At 37.7% G+C, this 24,703-nt stretch overlaps 1 protein-coding gene across 2 annotated transcripts; it reads left to right on the plus strand.

The window, feature by feature from the left end:
- The first annotated feature begins 19,881 nt into the window (after positions 1 to 19,881).
- On the plus strand, positions 19,882 to 24,070 carry COMMD3 (COMM domain containing 3). Of its 2 annotated transcripts, none has more exons than XM_059660816.1 (8): positions 19,882 to 20,375; positions 21,694 to 21,805; positions 21,906 to 21,969; positions 22,062 to 22,096; positions 22,471 to 22,531; positions 22,612 to 22,668; positions 22,757 to 22,816; positions 23,698 to 24,070. In XM_059660816.1, exons 1-8 carry the CDS (start codon positions 20,237 to 20,239, stop codon positions 23,734 to 23,736), a joined length of 567 nt encoding a protein of 188 aa, XP_059516799.1. In that variant the 5' UTR covers positions 19,882 to 20,236; the 3' UTR covers positions 23,737 to 24,070. The 2 variants fall into 2 exon arrangements, with proteins under 2 accessions (XP_059516799.1, XP_059516795.1); XM_059660812.1 differs by having other exon boundaries at positions 19,899 to 20,375; positions 23,717 to 24,070.
- The last annotated feature ends 633 nt before the right edge of the window (positions 24,071 to 24,703 follow it).

The raw sequence follows: 24,703 nt of genomic DNA on the forward strand, positions 1-24,703 counted from the left end.
GAAGTTGAGATGCCAGAAATTCTTTGATAGAATGTCAAAGAAGAAATCCAAATAAAAGGGAGATAAAAATGTTGAAATGGCCAAAACCGGTTTGGCTCAGTGGATAGAGCATCGGCCTGCAGACTGAAAGGTCCCAGGTTCGATTCCGGTCAAGGGCATGTACCTGGGTTGCGGGCATATCCCCAGTGGGAGATGTGCAGGAGGCAGCTGATCGATGTTTCTCTCTCATTGATGTTTCTAACTCTCTATCTCTCTCCCTTTCTCTCTGTAAAAAATCAATAAAATATATTTTTTAAAAAAATGTTGAAATGGACTGATCATGCAGAAGCTGTTCTCCCAACTCCTGTGTTCCCTTACAGGGTCCAGAAGATAATCCTGGGTGAAGAGAGTGCCAACATTGGAAAATGAATGAATATCATCCTAGCTATTCTATGTTGCCTGGGGTGTGATGGGTAAAATGGGCTCTTGATTTCATTCCCCAGTGAACTCACAGTGGGAGTTCCATGTTCCAGGGTTGTATCATCAGGGCAGGTGTGTGTAGCTACGTATGGGAGTGGTAAACAGAATGAGCTCTCTAAGGATCTTCATTAGCAGTTATTTGAGTATTCGGTCCCTAGAACTAAAACAGATGGTCAGCCCATTAAGGGCCTACTTGATGTTAATAAGCAAAAATGTCTAAATCTGGTGAATAGAGACTTGCTGTGAGCCTTATTGGTAGAAATTCAGGGCCACTTACCCAGTTCCTGAACCTGAGACAGTTCAGTGTCCAAGAGTGCCTGCAATTGAATGGGAGGCTAGGGCCCTTGGAGGAAGAACCTGTAACAACATGTACTGTAAATCTTCCTCTGGACTTTACCACAGATACCTGCAAGTCAATGATTAGGATAAATGTACATTGTAAAGGCAAATACCTTAATTATTGGGGGATTGTTAATTATTCAGTTAAACTGTGGTTTATAGGACAGAACAAAATTGCTCTCTTACTTTAAGTTTAGATCAAATAAGGCCTTCCTTGAGTACCCTATTTAAAAATGCAAACACCTGCCCATCTAGAATTCCCTGTCCTCCTTCCTTGACTTATTTTTTTGCTGTATAGATTGTGTTGTACTATATTATTTAAAAAGTTAGTTGGTTATTTTTTTCTTTTTGTTAGAATAATAGCTTTATGAGGGTAGATTTATCTGTTTTATTCTTTGCTGTAAACCAAGCCTTGCATATATTTGATACTTAATAAGTACTTATTGAATAAAAAGTGAGAAATAAAGTTATGAACTGGGGTTTTTTCACAAAGGCTGGTAGGACCCTGAGCCCACATTGTGTTCCGTTCCTCTGTTGCAAAGAACATAAAGGAATAGATCAAATCAAGAAGCATCTCCATAATGACTCCTTTATCATAGCAAGAACAGAGCTTTTATGGTAGGAAGGGCCACATTCTGAGCCCTTGGAACGCCCTCTGTGTACAACTGTATATTAAGAAGTCCCAAGAAGCAAAACCCCATTCCTGAGGGATCAAAGAAATAAGGATCACCATAAAAAACTTAACATGAAAGAACAATGATTTCTTTCACATCTCTGTTTAAATCACTTGTATAGTCAGTGAAGCTGATAAATGTCTTTAAAAGAGTATATTCTCAAAAATTAAATTTTCTTTATAGGAGAAGAAGCAAAGTAGTGATCTTATTTTCAAGGGATTTGCTTATCATGTATACATTACTCAGAAGAAGCTAGCCTGATAGCGTGGAGGAATAGACTGTTGAAGACAATGATGTATATCCATAGTGTGCTCTCTGATGGGATGACACAAATGTTCTTAACCAGCAACCAATTATACCACGGTTACAATAGATGTATTTGGGGGCCAAGAGGTAGAAGTAAGAGTGAAACCTTCTACTATTATCCCTAATGATCCTGCACAATGTTTGCTTCTTATCCAATGATACTGGACCCTGGCATAGAGTTCTTAGTACCCAGGGGCAAAATGCTTCCGTCAAAGGCAAACCTTTGGTTCCCTTGAGTTATAAGATGACTATGTTACGTGGCCGATTCAGGCTTCCCATGCCAGTGAATAGCAGTTCAAGAAAGTATAAATTGTCTTCTGGGGTGTATACTCCTGACAACTAAGGGGAAATAAGGTTGCCACCAGGTAAAGGGTAAGGAAATAGTATGCACTGATTCTTGACAATCCATCAGGTCGCTTCCTAATACTACCTTAGCAATAATGAAAATTATAAAAACCCCTATATATGCAGGACCAGCAGCTCTTTCAGGAATGTTAGTTTGAGTTATCTCTTGGGTTTCAGAATCCCAACCAGCTAAAGGTAAAGGGAATATGGAACATATGGTAGAGAAGGAAAATCATAACATCTACTCTGGCCTGTTGATTAATAAGTGAAGGCTATTTCCTTCTTTCCTAAGTCAGGTATATATCTATAAATTTTAACTAAGTTCTATTTTCTCCCAAAGCCTTTCCCCCATTATTTTATATAGGCCCTAAATTAATATAGTAATTAACTTTACAACTTAGTCTACAGGTAACAGACTATTGAGAGGGGTTTAGTGATAAACCTGGAAGCAGAAAGCACATCATCCTGAAATCTGGACTTGGAACTGAATGCATTTACTAATGAGACTTTGGGTTGACTTTGAGAAAGAAGGTGAACACATTTTCAATTGAACTGGGGAGGTTACTCATCGTGTTAGAATCATTATTTTCCCCCCAAGATTCTTCTTCTCTTTCTCCCTCCTTCTTTTCTCCTTCCTTCCTTCCTTCCTTCCTTCCTTCCTTCCTTCCTTCCTTCCTTCCTTCCTTCCTTCCTTCCTTCCTCCTTTTGTCCCTCCTTCCCTTCCTTTCTCTCTCTCTCTCTCTCTCTCTCTCTCTCTCTCTCTTTCTTTTTTGGAAATTTAAGTCATGGAAGAAGATTGTATGCTAATATGAAGTAATTGAAGGGGTAATATATAGGACTGGGTAGACACTTGTTATCTTTTTGCCATCCAATAGCTGAACTTTATTTTGGGAAAACCCCTCACTGCTACCTACTAAGCTGAAAATGTAAAATACTTGTTTTTCAGATTTTTTTGCACCTATGTGAGAGCTGTCAATCAGATATATCTACCAATTCAAGGTCTTGGAAGCTAGCAACACAAAAACACAAGGGTCATGTGCTCTGGTGACAGATGCCAACTGTGGCCATTTCCTGAACCAACAAGGAGCAATAGTTCTAGCAGAACCCTCCTATGCCCAGCTAATTCCAGGTCTGTGCCCAGGAATCTTGCATGCTATTCACTCATTCGTGTGTAGTGCTATCTTCCATGAAGCAGTGCTGTGGGTGATAAGGGGTGCTGTTTCCTAGCTGGGTGTCTTCAAAGCATTGGTGTACTAGATAGAGCCAGCAGTACCAACTTGTAAAAGGTAATTGCTAAATTTTCAGGAATTTTGTGAGCCAGTCATTAAATATAATTCTAAACATTAAATTACATACACGTACATTTAAGTAAATTATATATAAACCATAGATAATACTCATCATTTCCCAATTATTTTACTGTTATCTATGGACTGAAGGTTATTTAAATCTATTGTATCTGTATGGTAGATACCTTTTCCCAATTCCATATTGTGACATCACATTGTGAGCTTGATAACAGCCGTATTGGGAATATTTATACCACAGAACTTGGCAAACACCACAAAGCAGGGCTTACTTTATCATTTTGTTGATTGTCTAAAGGTAAAGTGATGGGAACATGTTAATAATAAAGATTAAACTTAAGAGTATGTCATGTCTATAATCATTAGACATTACAGAAATTAAGAATTTTTTTGCTCCAGAGAGCTGGATTCACGGACCAAAAGCTTCATTTTCTGAACCTCCCAGAAATTCTAAAAGCAACCTATTATCCTTTAAAAAATCTTTTTTTTTTCTGAATACATCAGTCAGAGTATGTTTCTAAGGACTAAGAAAATGGATAGATGCACTACTCTATTTGTAATGGGACAGGTATCTTTCTTTTTCTTTTTTTAAAATATATTTTATTGGTTTTTTTACAGAGAGGAATAGAGAGTTAGAAACATCGATGAGAGAGAAACATCAATCAGCTGCCTCCTGCACCCACCCTCCTCCCCCCACTGGGGATGTGCCCATAACCAAGGTACATGCCCTTGACTAGAATCGAACCTGGGACCCTTCGGTCCGCAGGCGGACGCTCTATCCACTAAGCCAAACTGGTCAGGGCAGGACAGGTATCTTTTCAGTAGAGGAACTATGATACTCATATTAAAAGTCACAAACATTTATTGAGTACCAACAATTCACACAATACTGTAGCAGAAACTTTGGGAAAATAAATTAGAAAATTTTGATTTGTCCTTGAAGAACTTTATGTATTAGGAAACAGAATAGGTTCAAATTTCTATGAAACCAGCCTATTTTAGGAAGATAACCACTAAGCAATCATACCATCTATATAAGTCAAACTTGATAATGAGTGTCATCCAAATAAAAATGTTAATTGTGTTTGGGGTTTTTTAGTTGAGAGGAAGACTGATATGAGCCTAGAAGCCAGACAGATCTGGGCTTGAGAAGTGACTCAGCAATTTGCTTGCTATATGTGTCAGTTAATAGTTCAATCAGGGAAGCAAAACCACTAGGAATGATGTGGAATAAGACATTCATTATAGGGATTTGACCTCACACAACTGTGGGAGAAGATGTGGTAGGAGAGCTATGAGATGCCCACATAACATCTGGCTATGAAAATTAGTGGGGATTCTGTCTGCCAGGGAGAAACCAGAGTCCGCCAGAGACCCAGGCACCCTTTTACAGGGCCAATGCACAAAATCTCATCTGTAGCCACTCACCCTGGGCTCCAGCTGAGGGAGGGCAGCTGGGACTAGAGTCATGTGAGGAGAGACTGGGGTTTGTAAATCTGGAAAGAGAGCTGAAGGGACAGCCAAAGGATCACTGTGCTGAGTTTATTTCCCACACTGCAGATGCCGTCTTTGTTGGGAGGAGCAAACCCCTCCTTACACCTTTATCTTGGGGGAATACAATAGCTCCACCCTCTGGGCTCCCTGTCACCACATCCCGTGGAGCTCATGTTCTGCTGAAGAGTCAGCTGCCTGAGCAGGCCTGTAGAGGTCCAGCAGATTCAGGGGCTGTCAGTGACTGAGTTGTGTGGCTTTGGGGTGAGGGTTTTTCCCACACTTTCCCATGAACCTGATTGCACCTCTCCCTCACAGGAGGTCCCTTAGCCCCACCATTTGGGCTCCCAGAGGCCCCACCCTGATGAGCCTGGGCTCCCCAGAAGGTCTGGGATCTGAGACAGACTGAGTTGTGTGGCTCTGGGGCCAGGGCCACTACTCGCATATGCCCCTAAGCCTGCCTGCTATCTCCCCTTCATGGGAGATCTGCTGTTCCCACCCTCCTGACTTCCAGTGGCCCCACTGTGTGGAGCTCCAGCTCCAGCAGAATCTGGGACAGACTGAGTTGTGTGGCCCTAAGATGGGAGCCATTTTGCCCTCAAACTTGACCGGTGGTACAGAGCTTTCACATGGCCAAATCTTGGTCTGTTTGGGCCTGATAAACTTTGTTGGCCTCATCCTGATGACTCCTTGAGACCCCACCCAAACCCAACTGTTTGCGGTACCTGGTGAGGGGCAGCTATACTTGTTATATCCTGGAATATTTGATGAATGGCTTCAGACCCAGCATTGGCAACAAGTTTGAACCTATATCAATCTGGTGAACACCACATGCCCCTACCTGGTGACTCATTGAGAACCTACCTCATGCAACTTTAGTAAGGACAGACACTCTTTCAGTGACTGAGTCTATCAGGCAGCCAGCAGACTGAGGAAGGTTTTAGGGTGCCTTAAGCCTTTTGCTGGCCTGCTCTGGGCTCAGAGCTGGTAAAAGCCAGCCTTGGTGCACATCTTGGTCCTTCCCATGCACACCCAGGCCTAGTACAGGCAGCCACAAATAGCAAGATTGCTTAGTAGCTCCAAACAGGTTGCCAGGGCCAGTCAAAGGAAGCATCTGACATTGACCTGCACCAGAGAGCCTCCCAAGAGGTCCTAGAACAGACATGCCAGCTTCAGACAACATCAGAACAGTATCCAAATAGCTTCACAAGCAGTTATACAAAGAGATATCTTGGCCAGCAGCAAGACCCTGCTGAGGTGAATTCCGCTTCATGTGGTCAGTGCCTGCACAGCAATTCGTACACAGTAATTGGAGTTGATTCCCACAGTTAGCCAACCTAACAGTTGACACCAAGCATGACAGGAAGAATTAACATCATTAAAATGTCCATACTACCCAAAACAATCTATAGTTTCATGCAATTCCTATCAAGATACCAATGGTGTATTTCATAGGAGTAGAACAACGTTTCAAAAATATATATGGAACCACAAAGAAATCCTGAGCAGCCACAGCAATCTTGAAAAAGAAGAACAAAGTTGAAGTATCACGATACTTGATATCACACTATCCTACAATGCCATACTAATCAAAATAGCATGGCACTGGTACAAAAACAAACATATAGATCAACGGAACAGAATAGCTAGTCCAGAAATAAATCCAAACCCTTGTTGTCAATTAATGGAGTAAAGACAATCTCTTCAATAAATGGTATTGGAAAATTGGACAGATAGATGCAAAAAAACAAAACTAGACCATCTTCTTACACCATATGTAAGAATAAACTCAAAATGGATTAAAGACTCAAAATGGATTAAAGACTTAAATGTATGACTCAAAAACCATGAAAATCCTAGAAGAAAACATAGACAGTAATATCTTGGACATTTTAAAAATATTTTAAAATTTTTAATTAATTTAGAGAGAGAGAGAGAGAGAAAGGGAGAGAGAGAAAAAAAACCCATTTGTCGTTCCACTTATTTATGCATTTATTGGTTGATTTTTGTATGTACCCTGACCAGAGATCTGAACCTGCAACCTTGGCTTATCAGGATGATGCTCTAACCAACTGAGCTACCTATCCAGGGCTCTCGGACATTTTTTGTAGTAATATTTTTTTCAATGCTTCTCCTTGGCAGAGGGAAAAAAAGAGAAAATAAAGAAATAGGCCTATATCAAACTAAAAAGTTGTTGCACAGCAAAGGAAACCATCAACAAAATGAAAAAAGGATCCACTGAACGGGAGATCATAATTGCCAATGATACATCTGATGAGGGGTTAATATCCAAAATGTATGAAGAACTCATACAACTTAACACCAAAAAACCAAACAATCCAATTAAAAATGAGCAAAGGACCTGAATAGACACTTTTCCAAAGAGGACATACAGATGACCAATAGACATATGAAAAGATGCTCAATGTCAGTAATCATCAGAGAAATGCAAATTAAAACCACAATGATATATCACTTCATACCTGTCATAACAGCTAACATCAACAAATCAACAAACAACAAGTGTTGGCAAGAATGTGGAAAAAAAGGAACTCTTATGCACTGTTGGTGGGAATGCAAATTGGTGTAACCACTATTGAAAACAGTGTAGGTTCCTCAAAAAGTTTAAAATAGAATTACCTTAAGACCCAGCGATTCTACTTCTGGGAATATATCTGACAAAACCCAAAACATTAATTCAAAAGAATATATGCACCCCTATGTTCATTGCAGTGTTATTTACAATAGCTAAGATTTGGAAGCAGTCCAATGCCCTACAGTAGGTGCGTAAATAAAGAAGCTGTGGTACACGTAACACATTGCAATACTACTCGGCCATGAAAGTGGAGTAAATGTTTCCCTTTGTGACAACATGGATGGACCTGGAGATATGCTAAGTGAAATAAGCAAATCAGAGAAAGAATTATCATGTGATTTCACTTATAAGTCGAATCTTATGAACAAAATAAAATGACAACCAAAATAGAAACAGACTCATAGAGAACAGACTAACAGCTGTCAGAAGTGAGGGGATTGGGGGCTGGGTAAAAAAAAAGGTGAAGAGATTAAGCAAAACAAAAACAAAACAAACCCTCATAGACACATACAACAGTATGGTGATAAGCAGATGGAAGGGAGTGGGGTAGGCAGAAGAGGGTAAAGGAATATAAATGGTGGTGGAAGAATACTTGACTTTGTGTGAACACACAATATAATATACAGATCATGTATTATAGCATTATACACTTGAAAATGATATAATTTTATTAACCAATGCCATTCCAATAACTTCAATTAAAAGAAAGAAAATCCATAAATAGACCCACATACAGTCAATTGAGTCTTTTTTCTTTTAAAACCTCACCCAAGGATGTTTATTGATTTTAGAGAGAGGGGAAGGGGAAAAGAGAGAAACATTGATTGGTTTCCCATACACACCCCAACCCACAAACTAGGTATGTGCCCTGTCTGAGAATCAAAACTGTAACCTTTCAGTATATGGTATAATGCTCCAACCAACTGAGCCACACTAGCCAGTATACAGTCAATTGATTTTAACACCATTTAATAGGCAATTCAATTGAGGCAGGATAATTTTTCAACAAGTAGGGCCAAATGATTGAATATCCATATGCCAAAAATCCCAACTTAATTTATATATCATGCAATATATAAAAATTGACTCAAATGGAACACAAAACTTAATATAAAATCTGAAACTGTAAAACTCCTAGAAGAAAACATAGGTAAAAATTTTTGTGACCTTGGTTAAGAAATTATTTCTTGTACATAACACCAAAAGCATATTCCATAACAGAAAAAAGTGGACTTAATAAACATTTAAAACTTCTGCTTTTTGAAAGACACTCTCAGGACAATCTACAAAATAGCCACAGAAATCTTTGTAAAAAAACGCATTTGATAAAGGACATGTATCCAAAACATGTGAAGAACTATCAAAACTCAATAATAAGAAAACCCTATAACAATGTGCCAAAGATTTGCATGCACACTTTACTAATAAAAATAGATGTACTAGTAAGTATGGCAAATAGGCACATGAAAAGATGTTTCACATCATTAGTCATTAGGGAAGTGCAAATTAAAACCACAATAACATACCACTACACACCTGTTAAAAAGTCTAAAATATCTGATATTTACCACATATGAGGTGAACATGAGGCAACTGAGACTCCTGTACAATGCTGATATGGGAAGGCAATATTAATTTAGCTACTATGGAGAACAGTTTGGCAGATTCTTATAAAGTTAAATATACACATATCATATAACCCAGCAATTCCACACCTTGATATTTATTCAAGAGAAATGAAAGCATATGTCCACACAAAATCAGCATGCAAATCTTTATAGAGGTTTTATTCATAATCTTCAAAAACTGCAATTTAAATGTCCTTCAATGATGAATGGATAAACAAACTGTGGTATGATCCATACAATGGTATACTACTTGGCAATAGGAAGGAATGAACTACTAATGCACACGTCAACAAAGGTGAATCTCAAAAACTACAAACTGCCCAGCCCATGTTGCTCAGCAGTTGAGTGTTGACCCATAAACCAGGAGGTCACAGTTCGATTCCCAGTCAGGGCATATGTCCGGATTGCATGCAGAGGATAGCAAATAATGATTCTCTCTCATCATTGATGTTCCTATTCCTCTCTCCCTTCCTCTCTCTGAAATCAATAAAAACATTAAAAACAAACAAACAAAAAACACACCTACCAACCAAATGATTCTATTTGTATGACATTCCAGAAAAGAGAAAACTATAGTAAGACAAAGTATATCAGTGGTTGCCTGGAATCAGGAGTTTGGCAAGTATAATGATTGCACAGGGAAACAAGGAAAATTGTTGGACTATTGCAATGTTCTATATCTTCTGTGTGGTGTGGTTACATGACTGCATACATTTGCCAAAACTCATTGAATTGTTCAGTATTTTGGAGTTGGAGAGTTTACACTTCCACATTCTGAACTGTGTGTCTCCATCCCATGGTAGGTAAGAATTCTTTTTTTTTCTTGTTTTAAATTTGCTTAAATCTTCCCAATGATTTATGAAGCATGTGGCTCTTTGTAGATGTTCCAAGCAGAATCAAAAGGACCATAAGTATGGATCACTCTAACTAGAGTATGAGACAATAACTCCCTAAAATTAAACGAAATGTTCCAGAGGAGAAGGTGAAGGCATCTTGATTTTGCTTCCAGAGACTTTCTAAAGAGTTGCTAACCATAAGAAAGGATTCAAGAAAAACTAGAGTTAGATGGAGTAGGAAGAGAGGGAATTGCCCCACTAGGCCTACTTAAGAGGGAGGTGTTGAAGGTAGGCGACCATAATGGACACTGGCCTGGATTCTGAGATTCCTGGGGGATCAAGATAATGATTGACATCAAGGTCTTTGAGGGCCTCTTAGGACTGTTGCTATTAAAAGAGCTCTCTCTATCAGAGTCCCTGAAAGTAAAGAAGTGCTGGGCAGCTCAGAAGCTTTTTATTTCATTTTCTAAGTAGAGCTTATGTGCCTGGTGTCCTCAAATGGTTACATCATGTGCACAACAGCTGTAAATTTGAATGAAAAACCATATGACAGTAACAACAAAATTACAATTACAGAATTGCACTATTTGGTTATAATTGCATGCATGGAGCACATGCTAAGGCTTGGCTCTCAATGCTTTTCAAGAGACATATGAAAAAGTTGTCATTATTATTTCCACTGTACATTTGAGGAAAATGAGACCTAGAGAAAATAAGCCCAAGCTCATGGAACTGGAAGTAGGTGGAACAAGGCTGTGAGCTCCACTTGCTCTGCCTCCATGCTCTATTATCTTTCATTCAGCTAACATTCTTGACTATTATTTACCAGGTACTTGTTTAAGAAAAGGACTTTTCATAAATGCAAAGCAAAGTAAAAAAGTAAAATAACAATCATAAAAGTTTAAGTCCCATGAACTTCAAAATACTTTAAGAAGGCATTCTAAGTTATTTACATAACTTTATAGTGATTCTTACAGCTATTAAGATAAACTTTTTAAGCAGTTATAAAAATCTCTTTATTAAAAACAATAGAATGCATATCTGGATAAATACACTCCAAAATATTTTTTATATTTCTTGACAATAAATCTTGTTATCCTAATCACATGTTATTCAAAAGATTAATATTTCACTTGAAACTAAGGATAAACTCTAATCCTTTGTCATTTAAACTCATATTTCCAAAATAATTATTAAGATTGTCTTAAAGGAAAAAAAGAACAACTATTTTCATTAAAAAATGGTACAATATTATTCTAATACACAAAGTAGCATTATCTACTATTCTGTTATTTAGCTGGAATAATAATTTAAAATTTCTGCATAATATAAAACTATGCCTGAAGTTCTGATGATATTTCAATGTAGTTTTTTTTAAGTATATTTTTATTGATTTCAGAGAGGAAGGGAGAAGGAGAGAGATAGAAACATTAATAAGAGAATTATTGATTAGCTGCCTCCTACATGTCCCCTTCTGGGGATGGAGCCTGCAACCCAGGCATATGCCATGACCTGGAATTGAACAGTGATCTGCTGATTCATAGGTAGATGCTCAACCACTGAGCAACACCAGCCAGGCTAAAGTGTTGTTTTTTCAAAATAACTTAGGAATCATGTTGAATATGTTCAAATCTAACTAAAGAGAAAAAAACTTAAGGCAAACACAAATAGTCTTTATGCCATTTATGTCAATGGACAGATGCTTAAGGCTTTGTTAAAGATTTAAGTCTGTTACTTTATCATGTATGCTTACCCCATTTCCTCCCCCCAATAATGTGACAGGATGTTTGCTTGCAAAATGACTACTTTCCTGCAGTCACTCTTGATTTTAATATAACAGGCTATCATTATGACTCAACTTGAACATTAGTCATCATGGAATGTCATTGTCTCTAAAAACAGACAAATATTGGTCAGAGTAACTTTTAGAAACAGAATAAAGGCAAAAAATATTAAAATTAATTTAAAAGTATGAGTTTGAAATGCTTTAGTTTTCTAAAAATACTTCAATTATTGGTTAAAATAGTTCACAAACATCTGTATTTGAGATTTTTATTTATGTCCACCTTATTACAAAAGTAATTTAAGGCAACCTTAAAATCTACAATATATATAGTAGAATATTGTTTTCCTTCTATTATAATTGGCAAATGTAAAATCAAAATTCCCAATATATGCTGTTGAAAGAGCTCTTTTAAAAAGAATGCATATTGTTTATAGAAATTTATAAAACAAAATATGTCTCTTTACTGATACCATTGGTCTTATAAAACATTTCAATTCTCAACATGTTTTAAAAATATATTTTTATTGATTTCAGAGAAGAGAGAGGGAGAGAAAGACAGAAACTTCAATGATGAGAGAGAATCATTGATCAGCTGCCTCCTGCACACCCTCTATTGGGGATCAAGCCGCAACCTGGGCATGTGCCCAACCAGGAATTAAACTGTGATCTCCTGGTTCTTAGGTCGATGTTCAATCTCTGAGCCACACCAGCAGGGAAATTCTCAAATATTTTAATTAAATTACTATATTAACAAAAACAGAAGTTTTCTTAAACCTCTGACAACTACTCACTTATACATTGTAGGTGGACCTCATTTAAAATTTTCTGTCACCTTAAATGTTAAGAACAGCAAATGAAATATTCAGTTTCCTAGGCCTCATTTCCATCTATACTTTTTCTTTATCAAATTTCTCATTTTTTTGGTCTATAATTTTAGAGCACTGCAAGTCAATTGAAAATTGCAACATCTAATTTAATTTAGAATATTGTTGCTCCAAATGATCCAGACCTATTTCCTTTAGAGCAAAATAAAAAGAAAATTAAGTAATTACCCAGATACTAATAACTTAGGTCCCAGTGTCTAATTACACGGACTAAATAGACTATGTTAACACAATTCTCCCTTTCACCTTGTTGCTAGGCATTATAGATTGTAAGCTCCTCGACTTACAATGGTGTTGTGTCCAGTTAATGCATCATAAATTGAGGATATTGTAAATTGAAAATGCATTTAATACACCTAGCCTACCAAACATCAGAGCTTACTTAGCCTTGCCTACCTTAAATGTGCTCAGAACCCCTACCTTAGCCTATAGTTGGACAAAATCATCTATCACAAAGCCGGTTTTACTAGTATAATGCCCAGAGTCACAAGGGAGTATTAATCAGCATGTTGCCATCCAGTGAAATGATCAAAATTCTCAATTTGAGTAAGTCTCTACTGAATGCATATCACGTTTGCACTATTGTAAAGCTGAAAAATTGTAAGTTAAACCGTTGTAAGACAGAAACCATCTGTATTTTCTTGGTATTTTGTGACATTAAAAACATTTTATAAAATTTACTCCTCAATCCCTTTCCATAAAATACAGATTAAAATGCTTACACAAAGGAATTAATTTTGAAAATAATACATGAAAGAATTAGAACTGTATTTATGTTTAACCTTAAAAAAAATAACAATCAAAAGATTAGGAAGAAAAAACTGATCCTATGGGGTGGGAAAGGCAAGGGGAATGGAGTGTTTTCATGTTTCATAGGTGCCTGTTTTTACAACAATCTATAGAATTACTTCCTGAGCATTTATCATGCTGTACAAATCAGTTATGTATGAACTAAGGTATTATATGAATAGGTTTATGTATCTATGCAAAAAAATAAGTGAATCCAATTACTCTACAAGTTTTTTTCAAAAGTATTTTTAGACTGAATTTTACATAAATAATTTCAAATTCATCTTTTGACAAAGGAGATAAAATATATATGTTTTCTTAAAAAATAAGATTCAAAATAACCACAATTAAAATGTGAAATCCTTAGCTAATATTATTTAAAATATCATGCATATTATTAAATATTAAAACACTTTTACCTAGGCTTTCCTTTGCCAGGTAAGCTCTTTTAAAATATTAATTTTAAATGTTTACTTTAAATGAGATAGAAACACATTTGGTATAGTGTTTTTAGTGTTGGTAAGGTATTTAATTCAGACCATGTATTCTTATGTATACAATTTCCATTCAGAAATGATTCATTTGATAAATGGTGGTCAAATTTTTCATTAGGTTCTGGACATGACAGATGAAACTTCCAGTCCATTGCCAGCATTATTGTGAGGTTCAGTTGAATTCACTGTAGCTAAGAGAATTTGGCTGTAATAGATGTGTCATAGAAAATAAACAGTAAATAAGGTTTCTGTGATATTTCTCCTGATGAAGGGAAAAACTATCCTAGCTCCCTCCCTCCCTTCCTTCCTATCTTTTCTTTTTCTAAAAAATTTAATCTTTCTCTTTTTTAAAGAATATGCTAATAATTTAAAAGGACAGTCTGTAGACATATGGCAGAATTGACTGGATATATTCATCAAAGTAAATTGTTGAATTTACTTTGTTGAATTCATGGTTGTTTCAACCATGTCCATTCTTCACTTTTGTTCTCTTGTAGCTAACATGGATCATTCTGGCTGATACCAGATCATGATGTAGGAAATTTAAGTGGTAATCTTTATAACTTAGAAAAAAAATGTTGTTGAGGTGGAAACAGTGCCTATTATCTAGTCTATTTGATGGAATTTATTGGATGATTGGTCAGCTCCTAATTTTCATATCACTGGCAAAGTAGATATGAATTATGTGCTTTGAGGAGAAAGTTTGCTTTTTATAATCCATACAAAAGACAAGTAAATTGTAATCATTTAAATAATTAATTTAAAGATAAGTTATTAGTTTTATTTGCCTACATAAAAGAAATTCTAAGACATAATTCAACCTGTTCTTTTTCATTAAGTGTAATATGGAGTATGATTACTTTCTTTATTCTAATTTCCTAGCCTTTAAATTAAAATTTACCTTCATCCCTTGCCAAACTGCATTTGTTTATTGTCAATTCCTTTGAAAAACCGATTCTTTATTTCTTCTTAGCTAAAGACTTCACAATTTTAGACTATACAACTCAGATATTCCCATGTAATATTAGTTGCTTTGCTTCAAAATAAGGGATCAGACTTCCTGAAAGAAGCCTTAAAGAACAGATATGACTTCTCTAATATGCACAAAATCTTTTCAAAGCTATGGACTGGTTAGATACTAAGATTTTATATTAAAAATTATAATTTGATTCTTACATACATACCTTTAATGATAGAGTCATCTTATTCTGACTCAAGTATAAGCTATTAGAATCATGGCATGAAACTTAATGATAACTACCAAATTTCACTTTATAAATTCAAAAGTATTCTCCTTTTTTGACAATATCTTGACTATAGAATTTCTTGTTTGCAAAGTTTAACAAAATGAACGTTTCCTAACTTCAAAAAAATGCTTTGAGACTTATCTTTTAAAGAAACTCAGTTTCTTAGTAGTGTGGATAATTTAACCTGTTAAAACTTAGACTTAAAATACTCAATTTTACTTCTTGCTTTATCACATTTTTAAGTTTTATATTTGAGTAATTTTATTATCTAAAAATGAACTTTTAAAATGGTACTAACTTACGAAAATATTATTGAAATAACCACTATACTATGTAGTCTAATTGTTTTGAATATAACTTTTTTGGAGAAAATCCAAAATACTCATGACAACCCATAAGCATGAATTTGCTAAGTGTTTTAGATAACATTGTATCATTGCTTTTCATTCCTTGGTTCCTGTTTCTTGAATGTGACTAGCATTTCACTTTCTCACATATTAAGACACTAATTCCACTTAAATGAATTTGAGTTTTATCTAAAAGTCCACATATACAAGATAAGCTATATTATATGAGGGGGAAAAGGCTCTCTTTGCCTATACTAATTATTATGGCAATCACCATTTAGAAATTATCAAGAATTGGATTACATGTTTAATACACACACACACACACACACACACACACACACATCCTATGTTCAAAGGCTGTTAAATCGCGTTGTTTACTCATATCTTCAGAAAAAAATCACTTCTACTGTCGTGGTAAACAACCTGCTTCCCTATTTATAATGGTCTGGCCCTCTAGCAACTTCAGTGCAAAATTATAGCTAATTTGCCTACAAACGTCAGGTGGTCCTAATAATCTGGCCACTCAGTGTATGTGTGTGTGTGTGTGTGTGTGTGTGTGTATAAAAGGCTAAGTGACTGGACGTATGTCCGTCTGACCATCTGGCCAGTAAATATGATGCACACTGGCAATTTAAAAATAAACATTGACTCGCAGATGCACGATACATAAAAAGCTCTTGCTGGCACCAATCTAGACAGAGTAGGAATACTCCTACCTGAACTCATTTTCGGACATGGTCAGTTATCTGTTGCTTTTTCTCCAGTTGGAAGAACATGTGACATTAAAGTTGTAAATACTTCATCACAAGGGAAATTAGTCAAGCACTTTGAAAGTGTTTTTACTCTTAATGAGGTATACAGGGAGATATTAGAATAAGTTTAATCAATTTACCATTGTTTTTATATCATGTTTTTGTTGTTTTTATATGTCTTTGTTGTTATATCATGTTATTGTTTACTAGTATTTATTTTTTTAAATTATATTTTATTGATTTTTTACAGAGAGAAAGGGAGAGAGATAGAGAGCTAGAAACATCGATGAGAGAGAAACATCGATCAGCTGCCTCCTGCACACCCCCTACTGGGGATGTGCCCACAACCAAGGTACATGCCTTTGACCGGAACCGAACCTGGGACCCTTCAGTCCGCGGGCCAATGCTCTATCCACTGAGCCAAACCAGTTAGGGGTACTAGTATTTATTAATCAATTTATATATTTTCATATACATTTTACTAATTTTCTTTCATCTCTGACACTTCTATTATAGAGAAAGAGTGAATAGCAATATTAAAATATTTCTTCTAATTAATTTCCTTTGTGTGCACAAACCCATGCACCAGGTCACTAAGTTTGAAAATAAAAGCTTTGTTGTCCCCTCTTAATACTCAGTGTGGTCTGTTTGACAACGTATTGGACATAAGACTCAGTTTGAAACCACTGAACTCTGTGATCATGAATGTGCAAATACTGGACCATTCAGATTCCAAGCCTTACTAAGTTAAGATATTTAATAAAAGAATGTACATAGATGTTATATACTTCATTGAAATAATTTTTATCTATACTTTCAAATGTCATGGATAATTCAGTTATGTATTCCCCCCAACTGTCCATTTGTGGTTGAAATAACTTTAAAACAGTAAATTTTATTTCATTAATATATATATCTCAAGGCTTGAAGATCACTAACCATCCACGACTCAGTACAAGAGGGGCATAGGGAAGATGGTTTCTCATTGTTTTTAACTTTCTTCTCTCTAGAAAATGAGCAGGTACCCACCCCACGGGTAGAAATAAAATAGAACCCCACTAGAACAAAGAGTTTATATGCAGCTAAAACTTCTGGATGTCTCATAGGCCCTTAGGCATATTGGCTTTTCCCCCTCTCCCCATGGATGTTCAACGAACTTTTCAATCTAAAGGAATACTTTCCTTCAGCTTTCTTTAAAAAAAAAAAAGCAAAAGTACTTACAATCTAAAAGAATACTAGAAAATATTTTACTTCATAAGACTAACAAAAATACAAATGAGGCCTTTGGGAAAAGCTGACCACATAGATCCTATAAACGCCCTAGACCACTATAATTGTACTCCCAGTGCAGAAGCCAATATTAAATTGGTTTCTAAAAAAATAAAAAAAATTTAACCAGTTGAAAGGATACATTGTATTTTAAAATACTTTATAACATTGTTTAAAATGATACTTTATAATTCTTTGAATAACTTCTAGATTCTCAAAAAGAAAAACAAATTTATCATCGTCTATCTTAATATTTGCAGTTTAGAAGGAAAAATATATTATTAACATGAGGATGTTTAAATATCTATTTTGTTATTTTCAGCTATACATAATTGTTATTTTTAAAGGTTCTTTGTTAGTCTATTAGTTTTTGCCTACAGAATTTTTTAAAATTCTAGTGAAAGCTCCAATGTGGTGTTTAGTGACCAAAGTACAAATTTTAAAGTTTTTCTTCACACTTTCAGCATGTGTTAGTACATAGTTTTTCTAACAATATAAAAAACATTCATTTTGTTGCTGCAGCCAACAGAGTCGAAATCTGGGTAACCATGCCATTTTAATGATCATACTTCAATGTATTTCAATGGCTTACTTGAAAAAGACACACACATTCCATTTGCACTGAAACAAATTTGAAATAAACGTATCTACAGTAGAAAAACCAAGCTTTTCTAGCATCAGAAAACATTATGGCTAAAATTTTTGTGTGAATTGGAAATGTACCCATCACTTGGGCCTAACACATGAATATATTCAGGCAGAAGATAAATGCCCTGTAAGAGAAAGTAATTACGTATGCACAAGAGAGTAACATAACAGCTATTAGGAAAACTATCCTTGTGAATTTTCTAACTTTTACGTCCACAAACTCACAACCATTTAATTGTATTTCAACTCTTTAAAAAATTTAAAATCTTAAAATCTATGCTCCAGCATGAATGCATTCAATACCAAATTGAGTATGATTACAATGATCAACTCAAATTTTATTAGAGTATTAACAATCAATGTTATGCAAGGTCATAAAAATATGTGTAATAAATATAATGACTATTATTTATAGTTTAACATTTATGCAACTCTGCCCTGTAAAATACCCCCCTATGTAAATCAGATATCTGGAAATTTGTTGACTGACATTTTACTGCTGATGAGAAACAAAGAGTTTAAACAGACAATAAGAGATGGGAAGAAAAGGTGAAGATGATTAATAGGTATTTGTTTCCTAAAGAGTCTAAGGAAACTCTTTTAAACCCTTCCCTGTTCCTATAGGCTCACTGAAGTGAAGAGCTAGTTCATATGCCTTCCAAAGCCCTCAAAAACCTGAGTGCTCAGTCTGTTACAGATGCCAAATTATTCCACGTGCATCCTATTGGAGTATCAGGTGCTCTCTGCGTATTGGTGCAAGGTTAAATGTTGACTGTATTCACTACAAAATATTTTTTTCAAATAAGCACCTAAATTATGCGCAGAAAAGTCTTTCACGTTGTGTCTGTCTCAAATAACCTCTCCTGAAGACGAAAGCACCTTTCTTGTTCCTTATCCCTCACCTCCACTGGTAAAAAAAAACCGGGCATTTTGACTCTTCCTTTTAAATTCTTTTCATAAAAAATGCATAATCTACTTTGCTTCTTGGGTTTTTCTGTGGTGGTTTTTTTCTTTTTTCTTTTTTTTTTTTAAAGAATCACTCTTGTTCTCCAACTTCATAGAGATATAACGAGTAAGTTAAACTGTATACAATATTTGAATTTTTAAAGTTATGGTTACCCAAAATAGCAATTTACTTTTAATAAAATTCTTGCCGTTCCTAGTTGTATTTTACTAACTTTCTGAGATAAACATGTGAAGATTCTTTGAGTAATTAAAAATGGACCCATAGCTGTACTGAGTAGAGTAGCACAAAATTTGTATATTTACTTTTGAAAGATATTTATTTGCAGCGGAACATACACATTTTAATAATTATGTCAAATATCTTTTTGAATAATTAACCATTCCATCATTTTAATACATTGCGTACACTCGCGCGCTATATGGACTGTATGTGTACACACTTTCTCACCCCACGCAGGAAGGAATTAATTGCCATACTCCAGAAATGACAATGGAAAAGGAAAAATACATAAGAATTACATAAAAGTCGCACAAAAGGGCAGTGCGAGGGGGTTAAGCTGTTGAATAAAAGAAACGCCCCCTCCCCTCCAACCCCCCCCCCCCCAAAAAATTAGTTGCCTTAAAGTGGCGCTTTCCGCAGTCTGTCGCGTCGAGCGAGTGGGGAAGCGTATTTTCAAGGAAGTGGGGCGGGACCCCGACACCTTCCTCCACCTCCCACGGGGGCCTTTCGGGGAAGGCGGCCGCGGAGCCCCGCGGAGCTGGGGACTGTCCAGGTGAGCGCGGAGCGGAAGAGAAAGCGCCGAGGGCGTCCACAAAGCACCCGGGGCCGCCCTCCCGCTCAGGCTCCGCAGCCCTGGCGGCCGGGGCAGGGCAGAGGCGGCGGCAGCGGGACGCGGGGCGTAGGAGGCCTGCGGCTGGGGCGAAGGCCAGGCGGCCGGCGGGAGACGCCCGGCGCTGGGAGGCCCGCAGCCCGCGCCGCCGCCCGGGGCCGCGTGCGCGCGCGGCCGCATCAGCTGAGCGCGCGGCGCGTATCACGTGGTGCGCGTGTCGAAGGTCACAGCGCGCTCACAATGGAGCTCTCGGAGTCTGTGCAGAAGGGCTTCCAGAGGCTGGCCGATCCCGGCTCCTTTGACTCCAACGCCTTCACGCTTCTCCTCCGGGCGGCTTTCCAGAGCCTGCTGGACGCCCAGGCGGACGAGGCCGTGTTAGGTAAGCCGCTAGGCTCCGAGCTGGGTCGGCCTGGGCGGAGGGGCGCTCGGAGGAGAGTGCGAGACCGAGCGAGAGGGCGAGCCCCGGGAAGAGGAAGTCTCCGGGCTCTGCCCTTCGCTCCGGACGGAGTGTGGGGTGGCGGCTCCGCCAAGACCCAGAGCGGACCCTAGCCTTGCCCTGTCCCCAGTTGGCACCTGCACGTAGCCAGCTGTGTGTTCCGAGCCGGATTCCACTCCCAGGCTCTTTGTTCTTGTGTAAAACCCGTGTTTAAGTCTTGTTTGTGGCCTAAACACCTAAGGTTCTCAGCCTGGTTTGAGGTGCAGGCTGTTTGACACTTGGGTTTCATCAGGCGAGCTCCCTGGCAATTCAAGCTTTCAGTGCTAGGCTGGCAGCGGTTTCAAAGGCTCTGTTTCCAAAGTAATGGCGAGGTCCCATCGTGTTGACATCTCCCAGCTTAGAGAATACCTCCGGCGCCTGGGATCCCGCCAGCCGCGCAGCCCGGGACCTTCTGCACAGGCTGCACACCTAGAGGTTACGATGCGGTGCAGAATGCTTTGTTCCGCACCAGCTACCAGGAGGCGACTCTGGGTGGTGCAGCCAGCGATTGCGGAGTGCGGTGTTTGTACGAATTGAAGACATATTTTAAGACAGGTCGCTTCTAGGTACTTTTCTTAAATATAAATATCCCAACAATTGAAATGTTTGTGTGTTTTTTTCTGTAGTTTCATGAACTAAACACGTACAGAAGGTATGAAAGTGGAAGTTCTGTAAACGAAAATAGTAGCCACCACCTGGGTAATCTCAAAAAAGGGATGGCTCTCAAAACCTGAAAACATTTTGAAAATTATGTTTAATATTCTGAACTCGTGCCCTTGCCTCCCTTGATGTGTTACTGTCCGTGGAGCCATGTACACTATAATCTTCAGAGGGAATGTATTCATTCTTATATTTGCACCATGTGAAATATTTATGTCCTTATTTTCCTCTGAATTTGCTCCATCCAGTGTTGGAATGGCCACTGTATAGTTATTTTTTTCTTTGGAACTATAATGCGTTTTTAAGAACACTAAAAATATGAAGGTAAAATTAAAGAAGGTAATTGAGACCGGGAAATACCAGAATTATTGATGTGTGCTCTTTATTGTTTTGCCATTGACCTTCTTGCTCATCTCATTTACTTATAATTGCCAGTCCTTACAGTGGAATTTTTTTTTATTATCTTGTTAAAGGGGTGGGGTACCCAAATGAAAATATCCCTTTAAAAAACATGACCATAAAAATTTTATCAAAGGCATCACTGGCAATTAATTTATTTTAGATCACCCAGACTTGAAACATATCGACCCAGTGGTTTTAAAACATTGTCATACAGCAGCTGCAACTTACATACTGGAAGCAGGAAAGCAAAGAGCTGACAAATCAACTCTAAGGTATAGGATTTACTTAAATTCCATTTATTATCAAATAATATCTTTATTACAATTTTAGTTTTAAAATGGGAACTAAACTTTGATTTCTTTTTTCCTTTAGCACTTATCTAGAAGACTGTAAATTTGATAGAGAGCGAATAGAACTGTTTTGCACAGAATATCAGGTTATTTACCTCAATTTTTTAAAATGAGCAATTACTGTTTTTTTCTATTCTGTTTGCAAAGATGTTTTCTTTTCTTTTTTTCCACCCTCCAGAATAATAAGGATTCCCTAGAAATCCTACTGGGAAGGTAGGTACTGTGTAAGGTGTCAAGTTGAGCCACTTTTCACTTGCAGGTATGAATGAAGAATGCTGGTGTGAAACAAAACAGGGTAAAAAAAAACAGGGATTTTGACCAAAAGAAAAGGGGCCAAAAGGGCAAGTTAAACAATTGAAGTTAAGCTAATGTTTTTAAAAGGTGAAGATAATTGAGATAATTTTTAAAATGATCTTTTACTATTCAAAACTTGAAAAAGAAGTTTAACAATGTTTTAAATTCAGAATGGATTCAAATTTTTTTGGGGGGGGAGGGAGGGAGGTGGAAGGTAGAAACCATTCTTAGTAAAGAAAAATACTGAAAGTTTTTTGTGAATATTGTGTACAAAATTATCATTGTATCTTCAGTATAGGCAGATCTCTCCCTCATATAACTGATGTTTCTTGGCGTTTGGAATATCAGATAAAGGTAAAGTTTAACTGTTCTCTCAGGTGTTTAGGAACTTAAAAAAGCAGAGTTGAACACTGAAATGTGTTGTGTTGTTTTAGACCAATCAACTTCATAAGATGTACAGACCTGCATATTTGGTGACCTTAAATGTAGAGGTATTTATACATTAGCCCTGTCTAAAAATTAAATGTGAAATGGAATTTTAATTTTCTTGATTTAAACAGCATTTTTTTCCTTCTCCAGAACACTGATTCCCAAGCCCACCCAGAGATTAGCTTTAGTTGCAACATGGAACAATTACAGGTACAGTATTAGGATCTGTGAATATGTCCATCTTCTTATAGATGTTTGAGAATTATGCTTTTGGAAAGTTCAAAAGAAAAATCTAATCATCTGTCAGTAGATAATGAAGACTGGGTAAGGATTTAATGGGAAGGGGACTTAAAGAGCAATATTTTAACGTAGACTTCACTTTTGGAATTAAGATGATACTAATAGAGAATTGGTCTATATTGGCTGTTCCTTTCAGTTAAAGTAAACTTTTGAGTGTATTGTTGAGTGTAAATTCCTTCTATTTGTGATGAGTTTGATCCAATAGGACAAAGCAAAATTATAAACATGGCTTGGATTGTTTTCAGAAATTGAATTAAACTTTCAAAACAGGATTCTTAAACTGTGGTTTTAAAAGACTTTTTATAAAGGGGAAACTATACATAAAATTCTAAAATTTTATATTGCCAATGTAAGGCTGGGGAAATTCACCACTACATTGATTAATGGACATGACAACGAATTTCTTTCTTTCGACTAAAAAATAAAGATCATTGCTTCAAATTTTAGTGAAATTGAATTTTCCAAAAGGCATCTTCTGCAGTTTTTTTAAAATGTAACCATTAATCAACTTTAAACTTTCAGAAAATGTGAATACAGGATAATCTTTGTTAGATAACTTGAGAAATTTAATTTATATATACCTTGCCTGTTAAGAGGATTCGGTTATAAATCATTATTTCAAATCTGAGGGCAAGTAGCCGATTTGAAGATGAACTATTTTAGAGGAAAACCTTTTGATGGTCTGTCAAAGGTGAATTTTAAACTTGTTTATAAAGTGTCTCCCGGCTTTTTTCTTGAATCTTTCTCAAACTTGGATACTTCTTTCCCGTGTTTTATCTTAAAAAACGTAGCATTATATACGTCTTTTAGGACTTAGTGGGGAAACTTAAAGATGCTTCGAAAAGCCTGGAAAGAGCAACCCAGTTTTAACTGGGGGAAGTTAGCGGCCGCCCGCTCCTGGAAGACCAGCACTCCTTGATGCCCCGTCGGCCGAACCGTCGTTTGTGTCCTCTATTTTTAATAGAAAAAAAATTCTTGTTGGATTTATGCCACTCATCAGTTTTGACACTTTTTTACACTTATGAAAAAGTTTAGAGGGAAAGGCTGCCTACGTGTTTGAATCGTTAGTATTAACTGTACATTGATCCATTTTGATCATTTCTCAAGTCTTAAAAAAGGAAGTAGACAGTATTTACCTTCTGAATAAATTCGTTCTCTCCAGAACTGAGCGTTTGTTTGGATGTGTTTGTGTGTCAGTTATTACTCTGAAGACAGAACAATTAGCGTTAATTCTTAACGACTGTCCTTCCTCTGGATTAAAATTAAACCCGGTGGGAAAAGAGGCGAGCTCCCGGCGGAAGACTCCAGCTTGGATTCGGGAGCCGGTGCAGTCACCCCGCGAGGGGAGCTGGCCCGTCCCGATACGGGCGCCAGGGACTCGCCGCAGCCGGACTCTCCCCGCGCGGCTCCCGCGCGGAGCCCCTGCCCGGAGCGAGCGGCTGCCCGAGCGCGCCCCGCCTCGGCCGGCGGCGGGAGGGGAAGGGGCCGCGCGGCCGCGGGAAGACGGGGCAGGCGCTGTTGTTTCCGCGAGCCCAACGCGGGCGCAGGTTCCGCGCCGCGGCGCCGGAGTCTGGGCCGCAGCCCGCGGGGGCGGCTGGGTCGAGAGGGGGGTGGCCGGCGCGCTCCTCGGCTAGAGCCTGTGGACTGGTGCGCCGCGGGCGGAGGCGAGGACAGAAAAAAGAAATAACGGGGGTGGGTGCGCGGGGTGGGCTGGGCTGCGTGCGGGGCGGGAGCGATGCCCGCGTCCGGAGCTGGGTGGCGCGAGTGACGTGGTGGAGAAATGCCTCGGAAGCCGCG

The sequence above is a fragment of the Myotis daubentonii genome, chromosome 1, assembly GCF_963259705.1.
Source record: "Myotis daubentonii chromosome 1, mMyoDau2.1, whole genome shotgun sequence".
NCBI lineage: Eukaryota > Metazoa > Chordata > Mammalia > Chiroptera > Vespertilionidae > Myotis > Myotis daubentonii.

Bases quoted from the DNA above. Each gene is read 5' to 3' on its own strand.
- COMMD3 (XM_059660812.1), top strand. From the start codon at position 20,237: ATGGAGCTCTCGGAGTCTGTGCAGAAGGGCTTCCAGAGGCTGGCCGAT. The intron at 21,970-22,061 runs GTTATTTACCTC...TCCACCCTCCAG, and splicing joins TGTTTTGCACAGAATATCAG to AATAATAAGGATTCCCTAGA. The intron at 22,097-22,470 runs GTAGGTACTGTG...TTGTATCTTCAG, and splicing joins CTAGAAATCCTACTGGGAAG to TATAGGCAGATCTCTCCCTC.